Raw genomic sequence first — 13,915 nt, 5'->3', positions numbered from 1 at the left:
TTTTTTTTTTTTTACATTTTGTTCTGAAAGATGTTAGTACTTACAGCACTCTGATGTCTTTACCCCAAAAGCATGTGAGGAAGTCATTTCATTGTATTTTGCAAAATACTTATCAAATTGTTGAGACCATCCATTGTTGTCTCCTAAGAAGAAATCAGAGAAGGCATGTTATATCAAAACAAAAACAAAACAAACAAAAAAACCTTCAAAACATTTCCCACAGGTACGATAGATAACAGGAACTTCATTAAATTTGGTTGTACAATCCTTTGCACACACAGACACACACAGGTTAGGAATTGTATGCATTTTGCAGGAAAAGTTTGTTCTACCTTACAGAATCCCAGCATTTTGGTGTGACTCTTGTGACAAATAAAAAAAAAAGTCTTAAAAGCCCAATTTTCCCTCAAGCAAAGCTAATCATATAACAGAATTCTAAAAATGAGAGGTAAAAAGAGACCTATGAGGTCATCTGTTCTTCTTTCTACCAGTGCAGGCTTATCTCCCCACCGTATATTCTCAAGTGCTTTGTCCAGCTTAGTTTCAACGACTCATATGATGGGACTTCCACAATTTTTTTTGGAAGACCGTTCCACACTGTAATAGACTGCATTGTGAGGAAATGTTTTCTGATATCCAGCCTTAATTTCTCTTTGCTCAGTGTTTAGGTCAAGGTTATATGTGCAGTACTTTTGGGGACAAGTTATGAGACATATTCAAACCAACAAGCATAACCTAAGTTCACCATACACTTTAAAGCAGCATTCAACACCACTGTCTGAAACTAGTTACACTGTGCAGCTCTTTCAATGTCTTCCCACAACTAGGGACTTCCAAATATGGTGATGCCATGCAACCAGGAGAGCACTGTTTCTTTGGAAGACTTTCACATATAGTTGTAAATAATGTTTTCTGGTCAAGTCAAAACCTAATAAAGAAGACAGAGGCACACTGCTAATAAACAGGAAATGGAGTTGACTTCCCTGTTAAAGTTGCTTGTGTCAAAGTTTCCATTCTAAGACGGATTTTGACTTTTCTTTAACTTTGTCAAAAAACTCCCTTTGGCCTAAAATTTTTCATTTGGATCAATTTGGACCAATATCACAAACGATGCCACTAATTATCAAGATAGCAGCCACTAGCTGGAGATTCAGAAATGTCAATGGTAATTTAAAGTGTTACTTCTAAATGCAACTATGTCTTCACTGTTAGAAACACTTCTTGTGTTATGAGCTTTACAATGATTATTCTTAGCCAAATGATTGCAGTTTTGTTCTAAGAGTCATGAATCTCCATGAATGGACTCTCTTCCTCCCAAATTTTATAATTTAGTGTATACTTGATACCATTCATTGTGGAAGCATTTAATAAAGCTTTATAATCAAAGGGCCATGGCTACATTGATCAGTTTGGTAATATTGAAAAAGGGAAAAGACCAGAGGTGAAATTTATTTACCCAGATATAATTTTTCCTTCTCTGAAGTGGGGATCTGAGTTATTCCTCCTCATCTTCCAACCATGGAAGTGCCTTATTTTTAACCTCCACTCTCCCACCCATCTTTCTAGTTTCACAAGGCAGTGCCAACAGGAGGAGTTCAGAAAACTGATTACTGGCCGAAAATGATGAATTCCATTTCATAAATGTTTTTGATGTTTTGACATGTTTCATTCCAACATAGAATGACAGTTTTAATTAAAAGGAGAGAGTATAACCTCAAGATAGCCAATAGCTCAGTGATTAGGGCACTCACTTAGGATGTGGGGGACTCAGGTTCAAGTCCCTTCTCTACTTGATCCAGACAGTGGAGTGCTCTAACCTTGGGATATAGTTAGTCTCTTTCTGGCCTGATGAATGTTTACTTATTTATACAAAGTGAACAGCCTCAAGTGGAAAGATTGAGAGAGAGACAAACTGTAGAACCCAGAACTTAGGGCACTACGTTCAAGGCCCTGTTCCAAATCCAGGAGAGGAAGGACCCACATGAGTGTCCTAATAACTGAGCTATTCTACGGTGGATTTTTTCATTTGCTTGTTTTGACCAGAAATTCCATTCTAGACCTGAGAAACCTCCTGAACAATAGTCTGATACATTTCTGTAAAAAGTTTTGGTTTTGACTAATTCATATTTTCTGATGAAAGAATATTTGTTCATAACATTCCCAAGCTGCTCTGCTGATTACCTCTATAGTACTCCAGTTAACTTCCTGAGCTGAGAAAATGAACTATACATTCTGATTAATAAATATTAGTAAAGATTAGCCATCTCCAGGTAGGCTACCATTATATTAATTATTATTATATTATATTATATCCACTTATTCATTTATTATACAAAAATGGAAAAGAAGACTTAAGACAAAGCAAAACCCCAACATTGCTGCTGTTGGAGTCAGCCCTGACTGCCATGTTTCACCTGGGCCTGGAGCACCAAATAGATAGGGAATACTGGCTTGGAGATTTTGCAAAGCCAGCTCCTGCTGCTGAACTTCTACCCCAAATAGGACAATGCTAGCCTGCCACATTGCTGTAAAACAGGTAAAGCAGTGTTCTATTGTGCACTTGGGCCACAGTCAGGAGCCCTTTTGATCTTAACTGGACTTGCTATATGTCCACGTTTTCTCTTCAAATACCATTTTCCTGCAGACAATTCTCAAAAATCCTCTGTAAACCAGGGGGATACCAAGAAGAGGGAGGAGAATAATAAATGAATAAATATTAATAATAAAAACAAGGGGAAGGGCTCTTGCCTTGAGAGAAAGGCCTAGAGGAATCTCCTGCCACTTCAAGCAGAAGTGAAATACTGGGAAGTTAGAGAGGTACTCAGGTCTCTGAATCATAGAACCATAGAATATCAGGGTTGGAAGGGACCTCAGGAGGTCATCTTGTCCAACCCCCTGCTCAAAGCAGGACCAATCCCCAACTAAATCATCCCAGCCAGGGCTTTGTCAAGCCTGACCTTGAAAACCTCTAAGGAAAGAGATTCCACCACCTCCCAAGGTAACATATTGCCGTGCTTCACCACCCTCCTAGTGAAAAAGTTTTTCCTAATATCCAACCTAAACCTCCCCCACTGAAACTTGAGACCATTACTCCTAGTTCTGTCATCTGGTACCACTGAGAACAATCTAGATCCATCCTCTTTGGAACCCCCTTTCGAAAGCAGCTATCAAATCCCCCTCATTCTTCTCTTCTGCAGACTAAATAGTCCCAGTTCTCTCAGCCTCTCCTCATAAGTCATGTGCTCCAGCCCCCTAATCATTTTTGTTGCCCTCCGCTGGACTCTTTCCAATTTTTCCACATCCTTCTTGTGGTGTGGGGCCCAAAACTGGACACAGTACTCCAGCTTCACAGCTTCACTGACTGACACTGCACTGTTAAGCTAGGAAGAGAGTTTAAAAAAAAATTAAAATGCTTCCATGCTTGTAAAATGAGGAATAACCCAGTTATAATAGATCACAGAGCACCAGGGAGAAAATGCCAGGCACCATTTCATTTTAGGATGTGGATTATAAGTGAATTGAAGTGTTGGCTAGCAGCATGACTTTTATAAATATTAATAAGGTTATAGGTGAGGATCAGACGGGCTTCCTCTATAGTCGGTAGAGGTTAGTGATCATTATATGTTATAAATGTTTTCTGGGCCACTATGGGCCCTCCATGATATTCTTTCAATGTAGAGACAGGCTTTTGGGAGTAGGTGCTGTGTGGGGATTTCTGTTGTGGTTCAGAGGACTGTGAATGGAGGATGCATTTATTCTGTTCAGGATATAATAACCATTAGGTGATAATGGCTAGTGGCCTTTTGCCTGCATGATTTATGTTGTGGTAAGAGATCAGACAGGATTATCTGTTGAACCTTATTTTGTAATAACTCCTGAGCACTTGGTTGCCAAACTGAGCATTGACTGGATAAGTAGCAGAAAAACATCATTGGCAAGATTTTCAAAGAGTTCCACACCCAATCTGGCCACTTATGCAGGTGCCTGAAGAGGAACAGAGCTCTTTTGAAAATCTGTCTCTAGGAGGCCATAATTCCTGTCCCCTAGTTAAGGTTGTAGTGAGGCTTCCCTTATTACTACTATTTTTGAACCCATTCCTCTAGGAGAGACTCCGTTGACTTTTATTTGCAAGATCAGGGTCTTAAATGAGGGTGGTTGAGCCTACTATACAGGACTGGAATCTGCTGCTATTACTGGACTGTATTTTACCGAGAGGAGGGATGATTGAGATGGGAGATTAAAAGGATCTTTTTGTCAATGATTTTAAAGAGGTATGTCAGTTTTGCATATTTCTGGTGCACTGTCACAGGCATGGTGGCCCTGCAGCACACCTGCATCAGATTCTTCTCACCAGGGTTTTCTACCTCTTCCAGGGATTCATGGGATTCAGCCCTCTGGATAGGTCACTCTCAGAGTTCAATCCTTTTCTGGGGTAATAAAAGTCTAAACAAACAAAAGGTTCTTCTACCCCCCCCACTTGAGCCACTCTTCATCCCACCCTCTAGGCTCAGTTGTCAGCCCTTTCTGGGCTTTCCTTAAGTCTCGCTGCCTTGGGATAGAGTGCTAACTCCGAGACAGCTTCCCTGGAGCCTCTCGCACACTCTCAGCCTCCCTCAGTGACCTTGTAGTTTTCTCTGTTCTGGGACAGAACTCTAACTCCCAGGCTGCTTTGCTCCACTTCTTCCACACCCTCCTCTAGGGCATTTCCCAAGAGTCCAACTTCCTTCTTACATTTCCTCCTCTATACACTGTTCTCTGCCCTTTTATGAGGCCCCACAGTCTTTTTTTTCCCCCAGGCCATCACCTGACCCCAATTAGTCCTGTCCCTTAAGCAGGCAGGCAGCTAATTATGGCACAGATGGGGCTAATGGAAGAGGGCTAGCCCCAGGCCTCTTGCACTTAAAAGGACAGGCCACGCTGTTATATGCACAGTTGTACTAAGTAAACACTTTTCACTCAGGATGCAGTCTCAGAATACTTTTAGGCTTCCTAAACACAGCAGTACCAGCATAGGAACACTTGGTAAATTAACCATTTAGTTGGATATTTTGAAATATTGTTGAAAACCATTTGTTCTGGTGTTAAAATATACAAACAACCCTAACACCCTGCCCTCTTCTAAGCCAGCAAAGACATAGGGCCAGATTCTCAACTACATCGGGGAAGCTGTTTGCCTCTCTACTTCTTAAGGCCAAACAGGTAGATATGCTTTATCCCATTTGACAGTGTTTGAGAAATTTTGCCAAATGGCAAGCTGCCCACTGTGGAGTGCGTATGTGTATGGAATGTTTATAGACAGTCAAGAGGCAGCCATGCATGAGTGCAGTGTAATAAAAGCGGAGGGTTCCAGTCACAGATAAAAAGGAAGTCAGATGGGCTCCCATACATATTACTTTGCACTGGTACAGCTCGGATTTCCTAAGCTTTCTGGTGTCAACTGATTGAAAATACTGGGCTTTTCTTCTGGCTCTTCTGGTCCTGGTTTCTACAAGCAGTGGAGAGGCATGGAAACATTTAAAAACACACACACACACAGGAAAAAAGTTAGCTAAACTTTTCTGAGCTTCAAACAATTGATCTGATTTAGTTTGGTTAAAGTTTTGGGACAAAATGTGGGACAGCTTTTATTTTAGCCAAACTCTTTTGCCCAATCATAGATACACACCCTTTGTAAATAACTATATTTAATAGAAGGACTAAGTCAGGTACAGCATGTCAGAGACATAAATCACATGGCGGTCATTTAGAGTTTATGTTGTTTGAGTCTGATCTTTTTACACACCAGTAAGAAGAGGTTCTTCAACAACTTTCAGAAATGATTAATTATAGTACTGGCCCACTGATTACAGATGCACATTTTGGGAAGTCCAGTTCAGATGACATGATTTTCCTGAGCCAATTCTAAAATAGGTTCTATTGGGTGTACTTCTGGCAAAGCCTGCTTTTGAGACAATGGGACACCAGCATATCTTCTCTGATGTGGAATAAGTGAAATAAGTAATTGACAATGTCTTACCCTGGAACACTGCAAAAATCTATGGTCCGTTAGATGGATTTACATTGTGTTGATTACCATTTATGTATTAGTGTCATAGAAGATGAATACGGACACTAATTCTGACAAATTACAGATTTGAATAAATACATATGACAAATCCACGAAAATATCTCCCAAATCCAAGAAAATATCAATTAAAGATACACAATGAATTGTTTAGAATGGAACTTACAACATGAATTCTGTATACAAGAATTCCTGCTCTTTGAACTGTAGCCTGATAGGTATCTGTAAACAGGCACTATACTTATTTTAAGGTGTCAGGCAACTGCCTGCAGATCTAAAAGGCCTCATACCAGCAGGTGATTTTGTCTTTGCTATGGCTGGTGTGGGATATGTTCCTTTCGGATAACCATTTCAGTACATTTTCTCCTACTATTAAGAAATGCATCATGGTATTTCATGGTCAGAGATATCTTTAATATGGTCAAAGTTGCTCCATACTTACACCTTTTCCACTATTGGCCCACAATGATAAACTCCAATAATTTGGTCCTGAGCCTGTAGCCTTACTTGCATTGAGTGAAATTCTAACTCGATTGACTTCAGTGGGGCCAGGATTTCAACCTTGACTTTAATGGGACTACTTTCATAAAGACTGTAGGATTAGACCCTCAGATTATACACATTAAGGCCTGGCCCATATTAGAAAATATGCACTAGTTTAACTAAACTGACATTAAACCAGTCTCGTGGGCAAACACATAAACTGATTTAAATGTATCTACATTAACCCTCACTTAAATCAGGTGAACTTAATTCAACAAATTTCTGACCAATTTAAGCAAGAGTTAGGCAGGTCTGAGTGCATCTTCATTAGGTTTCAGAGTAACAGCTGTGTTAGTCTGTATTTGCAAAAAGAAAAGGAGTACTTGTGGCACCTTAGAGACTAACCAATTTATTTGAGCATAAGCTTTCGTGAGCTACTGCTCACTTCATTGGATGCATACTGTGGAAAGTATAGAAGATCTTTTTATACACACAAAGCATGGGTGTAAATGGGTGTTTACCACTACAAAAGGTTTTCTCTCCCTCCACCCCACTCTCCTGCTGGTAATAGCTTATCTAAAGTGATCACTCTCCTTACAATGCGTATGATAATCCAGTGGGATAATTCCCAATTCCTTGGAATTCATTTGCAAATTGGATACAATTAACTTAGGCTTAAATAGAGACTGTGACTGGCTAAGTCATTATGCAAGGTAACCTATTTCCCCTTAAAGAAAAGGAGTACTTGTGGCACCTTAGAGACTAACCAATTTATTTGAGCATGAGCTTTCGTGAGCTACAGCTCACTTCATCGGATGCATACCGTGGAAACTGCAGCAGACTTTATATACACACAGAGAATATGAAACAATTCCACGGTATGCATCCGATGAAGTGAGGTGTAGCTCACGAAAGCTCATGCTCAAATAAATTGGTTAGTCGCTAAGGTGCCACAAGTACTCCTTTTCATCTTCATTAGGGGGCTTACATCAGTTTAGTACTGATTTAAATCAATTTAATTAAATCAGTGCAACTTTTCTAAAACAGACAAGCCCTAATTTACAAATGATAAATATCTTCTTAGTACCAGTACTCCTCTGATAAATCTTGTGTAAGCATGAATTCTCTCTCTAATTTATATAGTGATCCTTTTAATCTGTATAAAATGATTCTGTTTTCTATTCTGTTCTTCAGTACAAATCTATTTACAATTTATGAACTAACTATGGTGTGAAAAAATAAAATAACTTAATATTTGAAAAATATCCTTTAATATAAAAGCTGCTGTTACTTAAAGGTTCCCCCACTGGTGTGTCTGTTCTCTGAAGATCAAAACAGACATAAAATCAATTGAAGTATGTCATGACTGACTGTGCATGTCTATTATGTATTAACTGTTACACATCATTATTAACGTTTTTAAAAAATCACTGGATTTTAAAAAATGGACATAGCCAAATTCTGCTGTCATTTTCACCAGTGTAAATCTGGAATTACTTCAGTGTGATCATTCTGGATTTACACGTGTGTGAGTGACAGCAGACTGGCACGACTTGCATATGTGAAAAGATTACATAGGAGTCTGATATTCTGATCTTTCGTCCGGTGTTTGCCACTAAGTATCTCTCAACTTCCAAATGTTTATTTTTTGCTCCATAAGCATATACGTAATTTCCAACTCAAATGACAAATGTAGGTTCTAAGGCTGGATAGTTTCATATAATCTTAAATCTCTGATTTTAATTTATATTATGATGGGGAAAATTATTGTCTGGGACAGATGTGACACAACTAACAGAACTGTAAAAATAATTATTCTTATTTTTGATTGAACATACAAAAATGGCAAGCTTGTGTGTGATGTGATGAAGCAGAAACAAAAATCATACAAATATCTCTATCCCATATGGAAAATTGAGTAGTGTTTAATAAAAAATAATAACCTTTGCATAGATGTTTTCAAACATCCCAATCAGGTTTATATACCCATTATAGAAATCTACAGGACAGTTTAGAGAATTTATGGAAATTACATAATTCTCTGTTAAATTGTATAGGCTTTTTCTACTAACATTATTACATTTCTATATAATTATATTGGTTTAATCCTATCTAGTTTTACAGGACCTTTTCATAAGAGATGTAATATGCAGTAAGTCTTATTAAAGAGAAAAGGCCTATGAAGGGTGCTGAGCACCTGCTCAGAGTTGGTAAGCTAGGTCAACATTTTTACAAGTGTCTTTGTAATACACTTGGGAGAGATTTTCAGTGGGACTAGGGTACATTACTCCTTCAGACTCCTTTGAACATTCCAGTCTATGTCTGCCATCAAATATCTGATTTGATGATCTAAAGATAGCACTAAGAACTGCCACATGGGGGACCTAAATTTAGGACCTGAGCATGGTCCCTCATTCCCAGGACTGTAAAGTCCAGGAGCATTCTAGTAGTAATACAGGTAATCATAGAGGAATCACCTTGCATCACTTTCTCTCTCTTCCCTCTGCTTCCTCTAGGGAGTCATTTTAAATTTAACCTGAGTGCTTGTGTTTGTTTCAGTGGCCTGGAAACAAGTGGCTATGACACCATATTTTCTAGAGAAGAGAGTACACACTGCAAACAATCACAGCCTAGCTGCCAAAAAACAATGTTGCTGAATTACAAGGAAATTTGGCCAGCAACCATATTTCTAAACACTGAGAAGGTTGCTGTCCTCAGTACAGTTCCGGCCACCCAATTAAATATAATGACCCTGTTTATGAAAAAGGTATCACTTACATAGTTAAGTTGTGTTCTTTCTACAGTTCTCTTATAGAGCCCAATAAGTGGAGCGCTAGCCAGATGAGTAACAGTAGTCATTATTTTCTTAATTCAATGTTCCATTCATAATGGAAAAGTCCAGTTTACCCAACTACCAGTTGGTTTGTACCTACAGGTTAGGCACAGTATGGACAGATTCTTGCATAAAAATAAAATGTTTTTAGAAAATGCTTATTTTTAATAAATAAATAATAATATTTTATATGTGTATCTATTAAAATACCATCCTGAAGGGTTCTCAAGCGATTTACCTATATATATACACATATACACGTGTGTGTGTGTGTATATATATATATATACACACACACACACACACACACATATACATACACACAGAAGTCACTTCAGCAACCATTTCTGAGCTGGAACACAACAACTATGTAACAGTGCAAAGCAACATTCTACGACAGTTTTAGACCTTAAATTCTAGAATTAAAGTTCAAGGAGAATGCAGGTAGATGTTTACAAGAACTTGTAAACTGAAAGAAGACAAGATGCTGGGTGTAACATTCCCACTGTTGTGAAAAGTGGCACGAGAGCTTTCCACAAGACAGGTGATCAGAGCCTTGGTTTTACATCTCACCTGGAAAAGGGCACCTCCAGTGCTCCCTATCACTGTGCTGGGTACTTATTCAGTACCGTCTTTGAAGAATGTTTCATCATGAATAACAAACAGTACTTCTTGAAGCCTCTGGACTTTCCCCATAAGTCTCCCAGTTCACATAAGACATGATCCTGTGCTCATTAAGTCAATAGTAGTCTTTCCATTGACTTCCATGGGCTTTGGTCCAGGCCCATAGGCAACAATATTTTGTGAGAAATGAGGTGATAACAACCAGGGTGGCATGGTTGCAGACTTTATATTGGTCTAAGCATTCACATTTTGATTTAAAATGGTAGAGTATTAGTCAAATGTGTACTAACAGTAATGACCTTTCTAGTTGTTTTTAACCACAATATGTATCTTTGGGTATTACTAAGCCAGGATGAAAGTTACAAAGCATGCAACATTCATAAAACAGAAAAGGCAGAGAAATATGCATTCATGTGATTTTAGAGCCTGTAACTACACTAAAGGGTGCTGATAAAGAGCATTATGTATAGAAGGGACAAGCCAACGGGTTTTGAAATGGAACTGTGGAAAATGCCACATAACATTTGCACTGAAACTCACAAGTATCATTTTAGGGCCTCAGCTTCAGCATTGCTAACTTCAGTAGGAAGCAGGAATGCTAAATATCTTTCTAGATCATGCCCTCAGTAATGAAAATTGTATGTACTGAAAAAAGATAGGATTTAAACTATTTTACAGTAGAGATGGGCCAAGAATGTTTTGTTTTGATTCAGATAAGGATAGTTCAGGTTCAAAGCTGAAGCAGGCTAAGTTTCATGCTCGTATTAAAAAAATGTTGAATGTTTGTAATCTGTTCTTACAAAGTTTTTTATCTTATGATGGAGGAAAATCTCATGAGACCAGCCATTCTGATTAAACTTCTTCCATATTTAGCTGCATATGAACTGGATATAGAAGCTAGAGCCTTTCCAGTTTTGGACCTAACCCAGACTCAAAACAGCTGAGGTAACTTCACATGCAGGGATTTGAATCAAAGTACCACTGAAATTTGGTGGAAGCAGGTATTTGGATTTCAGACTCATTACTATATTAAAGCCATGGTGAACAAACCATTTAGATTATCCAGGAAAACTATTGGTGTATTGTGGTTAAATGTGGATGACAGATATCAAGAGATCACAGAGAAAAAATTTAGGGGAATTCAAATCACACAGCAACATAAAACTTTACCATGCTAGGAGCTGTTCCAGAACTACAGCTCTTGCTATACCAGGTAACTTCATTTTCCAAATTACAATCAACAAGAATGGAAGGTTAGATATGGGATGGTAACTTGCTGCATCTGCTGTTTGCAATGGGGTTATTTTTTACATAAATCAGGAAAGATGAGCTATTATAATGGCTTTTAGAAAGTCTACACTTAATCAAGTAAGAATGAGAATAATGAGAGTAATCACAAGAATCAACAAATCAAGGTATTCAGAAGTGTTTTTGTAAACTTAGGAAGCTGATTGAGACAGTACTGGATTGGTAAGTGTTATTGTTGTCAAGAACAGTTTGGATTCTTGGGGTAGGTAGGTTCATTTATCATTAGAAAAAAGACAACACAGATCCAAGAGATAGTGTGTAAATAGTTCTTATTCCCCTTGAACAAAGAAGGTAAGATAATAAAGCAGAAAACTCCACACAGCTCTATATTTGTGATCTCTGACCAAAACTGTTTCTGAAACTCTTTTCAAATTATTTTGGTTTTGTGATAATCCCATCTCCAACATACTAAATGCCTTTGTCCCAAATCCATCACTCAAAATCAAAATTCTTTATTAGGATATATTATATATATAGCGAGAGAGTTATATAAGTAAGTTATATGTTGTTAAAGTACAAAGGGAACAAAAGACTTCATGTCTTTATCAGAGGTAAATACAATACAATAAGCATCTCCCCACAACCGGGCTTTACATGTGTCAAGGTTCCTCCCCCACTCTGAACTCTAGGGTACAGATGTGGGGACCTGCATGAAAAACCTCCTAAGCTTATCTTTACCAGCTTAGGTCAAAACTTCTCCAAGGTACAAAATATTCCACCCTTTGTCCTTGGATTGGCCGCTACCACCACCAAACTAATACTGGTTACTGGGAAGAGCTGTTTAGACACATCTTTCCCCCCAAAATACTTCCCAAAACCTTACACCCCACTTCCTGGACAAGGTTTGGTAAAAAGCCTCACCAGTTTGCCTAGGTGACTACAGACCCAAACCCTTGGATCTGAGAACAATGAAAAAGCATTCAGTTTTCTTACAAGAAGACTTTTAATAAAAAATAGAAGTAAATAGAAATAAAGAAATCCCCTCTGTAAAATCAGGATGGTAGATACCTTACAGAGTAATTAGATTCAAAGCATAGAGAACCCCTCTAGGCAAAACCTTAAGTTACAAAAAAGATACACAGACAGAAATAGTTATTCTATTCAGCACAGTTCTTTTCTCAGCCATTTAAAGAAATCATAATCTAACCTACCTAGCTAGCTTACTTACTAAAAGTTCTAAGACTCCATTCCTGATCTATCCCCTGCAGAAAACCAGCATTAGACAGACCCACAGACCCTTTGTTTCTCTCCCTCCTCCCAGCTTTTGAAAGTATCTTGTCTCCTCATTGGTCATTTTGGTCAGGTGCCAGCGAGGTTACCTTTAGCTTCTTAACCCTTTACAGGTGAGAGGAGCTTTCCCCTGGCCAGGAGGAATTTCAAAGGGGTTTACCCTTCCCTTTATATTTATGACAACATGCGCTCAAGGTTTAATCCCCTTGTTCATTTCGGATTCATTGGCAGATTGCTCCACAGCATGATGGCGGTCTCTCTCTTTTCTCTTCAGGTTAAATGCCAAGAAGTGTGGAGGCCCTTGGTCTAACAGAGGGATCCATTTCCAACTTCAAAGAAAATGCACGTGGATGTATGGTCCCACGTTTTAATAGACCAGATTTAAAATCATGACATTTCTATGCACAGAAAAGCTGTCCCTGGCCCAGGATCAAATTCTGTTAATCCTGGGACTCAGGCACATATAATTTTGGGGAGCAATTGCACATTTTGTGGTAGGTAGAGAAAACATTTATCTAGCAGGCTGTTATTAAGAAAATGGTGGCTGTTTGAAGCAACTCAGGGGTGTGGGATTTTAGAAAATGATTCAGGAGCCTCATTAATGGATAGAGGGCAGGTGAGGCGGTCAAAGATTCATCAGACATTTATTTATGACATGACCTTGCAATTTGTCATAAGGTTCTGCCATGTATTACACAGCTATCACTTAAACACACATACACTCCCATTAAGCTGATGAAACACACATTGATTCTTTAAGAAACTAAGTGACAAATACTAAAGAAAGTAGGACCAGAAGCACTGTTGTTCTGGTCTAGCATTAGTAATTCTAATTTCATGAGATTCATCCTTAAGTAGACTGACTGCACCAGTGGTGTTTGGGTATCTTCCTTGAAATGCAGTTGAATAGTTAAATATTGATCCTACATTCTACAGTCCTCTCCTATATCTTGAGTAGTGTATTAATAATTGTGGTATTATATAGCAGTTGCTCTTTTGTACTGATTTAGTGTGTATGAAATACTGTAAATCTGTTTGAAGTATAATGTCTAGAATGAAACTGTACTGGGAAGAGAACGGACAGTATTTGTTGTCATGTTGTCACTATCTTTTATCTTAGTTTCATCCAATATTCATACTGTACTGATATTCAAGTGAAATTCTGTTCTAATACTTTAATTCACATAGCAGCACATGATTTTTTAAATTGCACAGCAGCTAACCATCAACAATTCATACACATCAATTAGCTAAATAACAGAACATATTCAATAAATTCTGTTCAGAACCTCCATTCCGAAATCTCAGTTACAGAAGCTGCAGGGCCAAGCCTTGTAGTCAGAAAACAGGAAAAGTTTTTTTTTTTTCTCCTG

At 38.3% G+C, this 13,915-nt stretch overlaps 1 protein-coding gene across 4 annotated transcripts in view; it reads right to left on the bottom strand.

Moving 5' to 3' along the window:
- Window positions 1-13,915, bottom strand: part of RXFP1 (relaxin family peptide receptor 1) — a 91,914-nt gene that overhangs the window by 40,290 nt on the left and 37,709 nt on the right. For all 4 annotated transcript variants that reach the window (XM_084626370.1, XM_084626371.1, XM_084626372.1 and 1 more), the window contains one exon: window positions 45-143. In XM_084626370.1, coding sequence (XP_084482496.1) covers window positions 45-143 — 99 coding nt within the window. The remainder of the gene's footprint in view (window positions 1-44; window positions 144-13,915) is intronic.

Source organism: Lepidochelys olivacea (genome assembly GCF_965140295.1).
Source record: "Lepidochelys olivacea isolate rLepOli2 genome assembly, chromosome: 4".
NCBI lineage: Eukaryota > Metazoa > Chordata > Testudines > Cheloniidae > Lepidochelys > Lepidochelys olivacea.
This window is presented reverse-complemented; position numbering and strand designations above follow the sequence as displayed.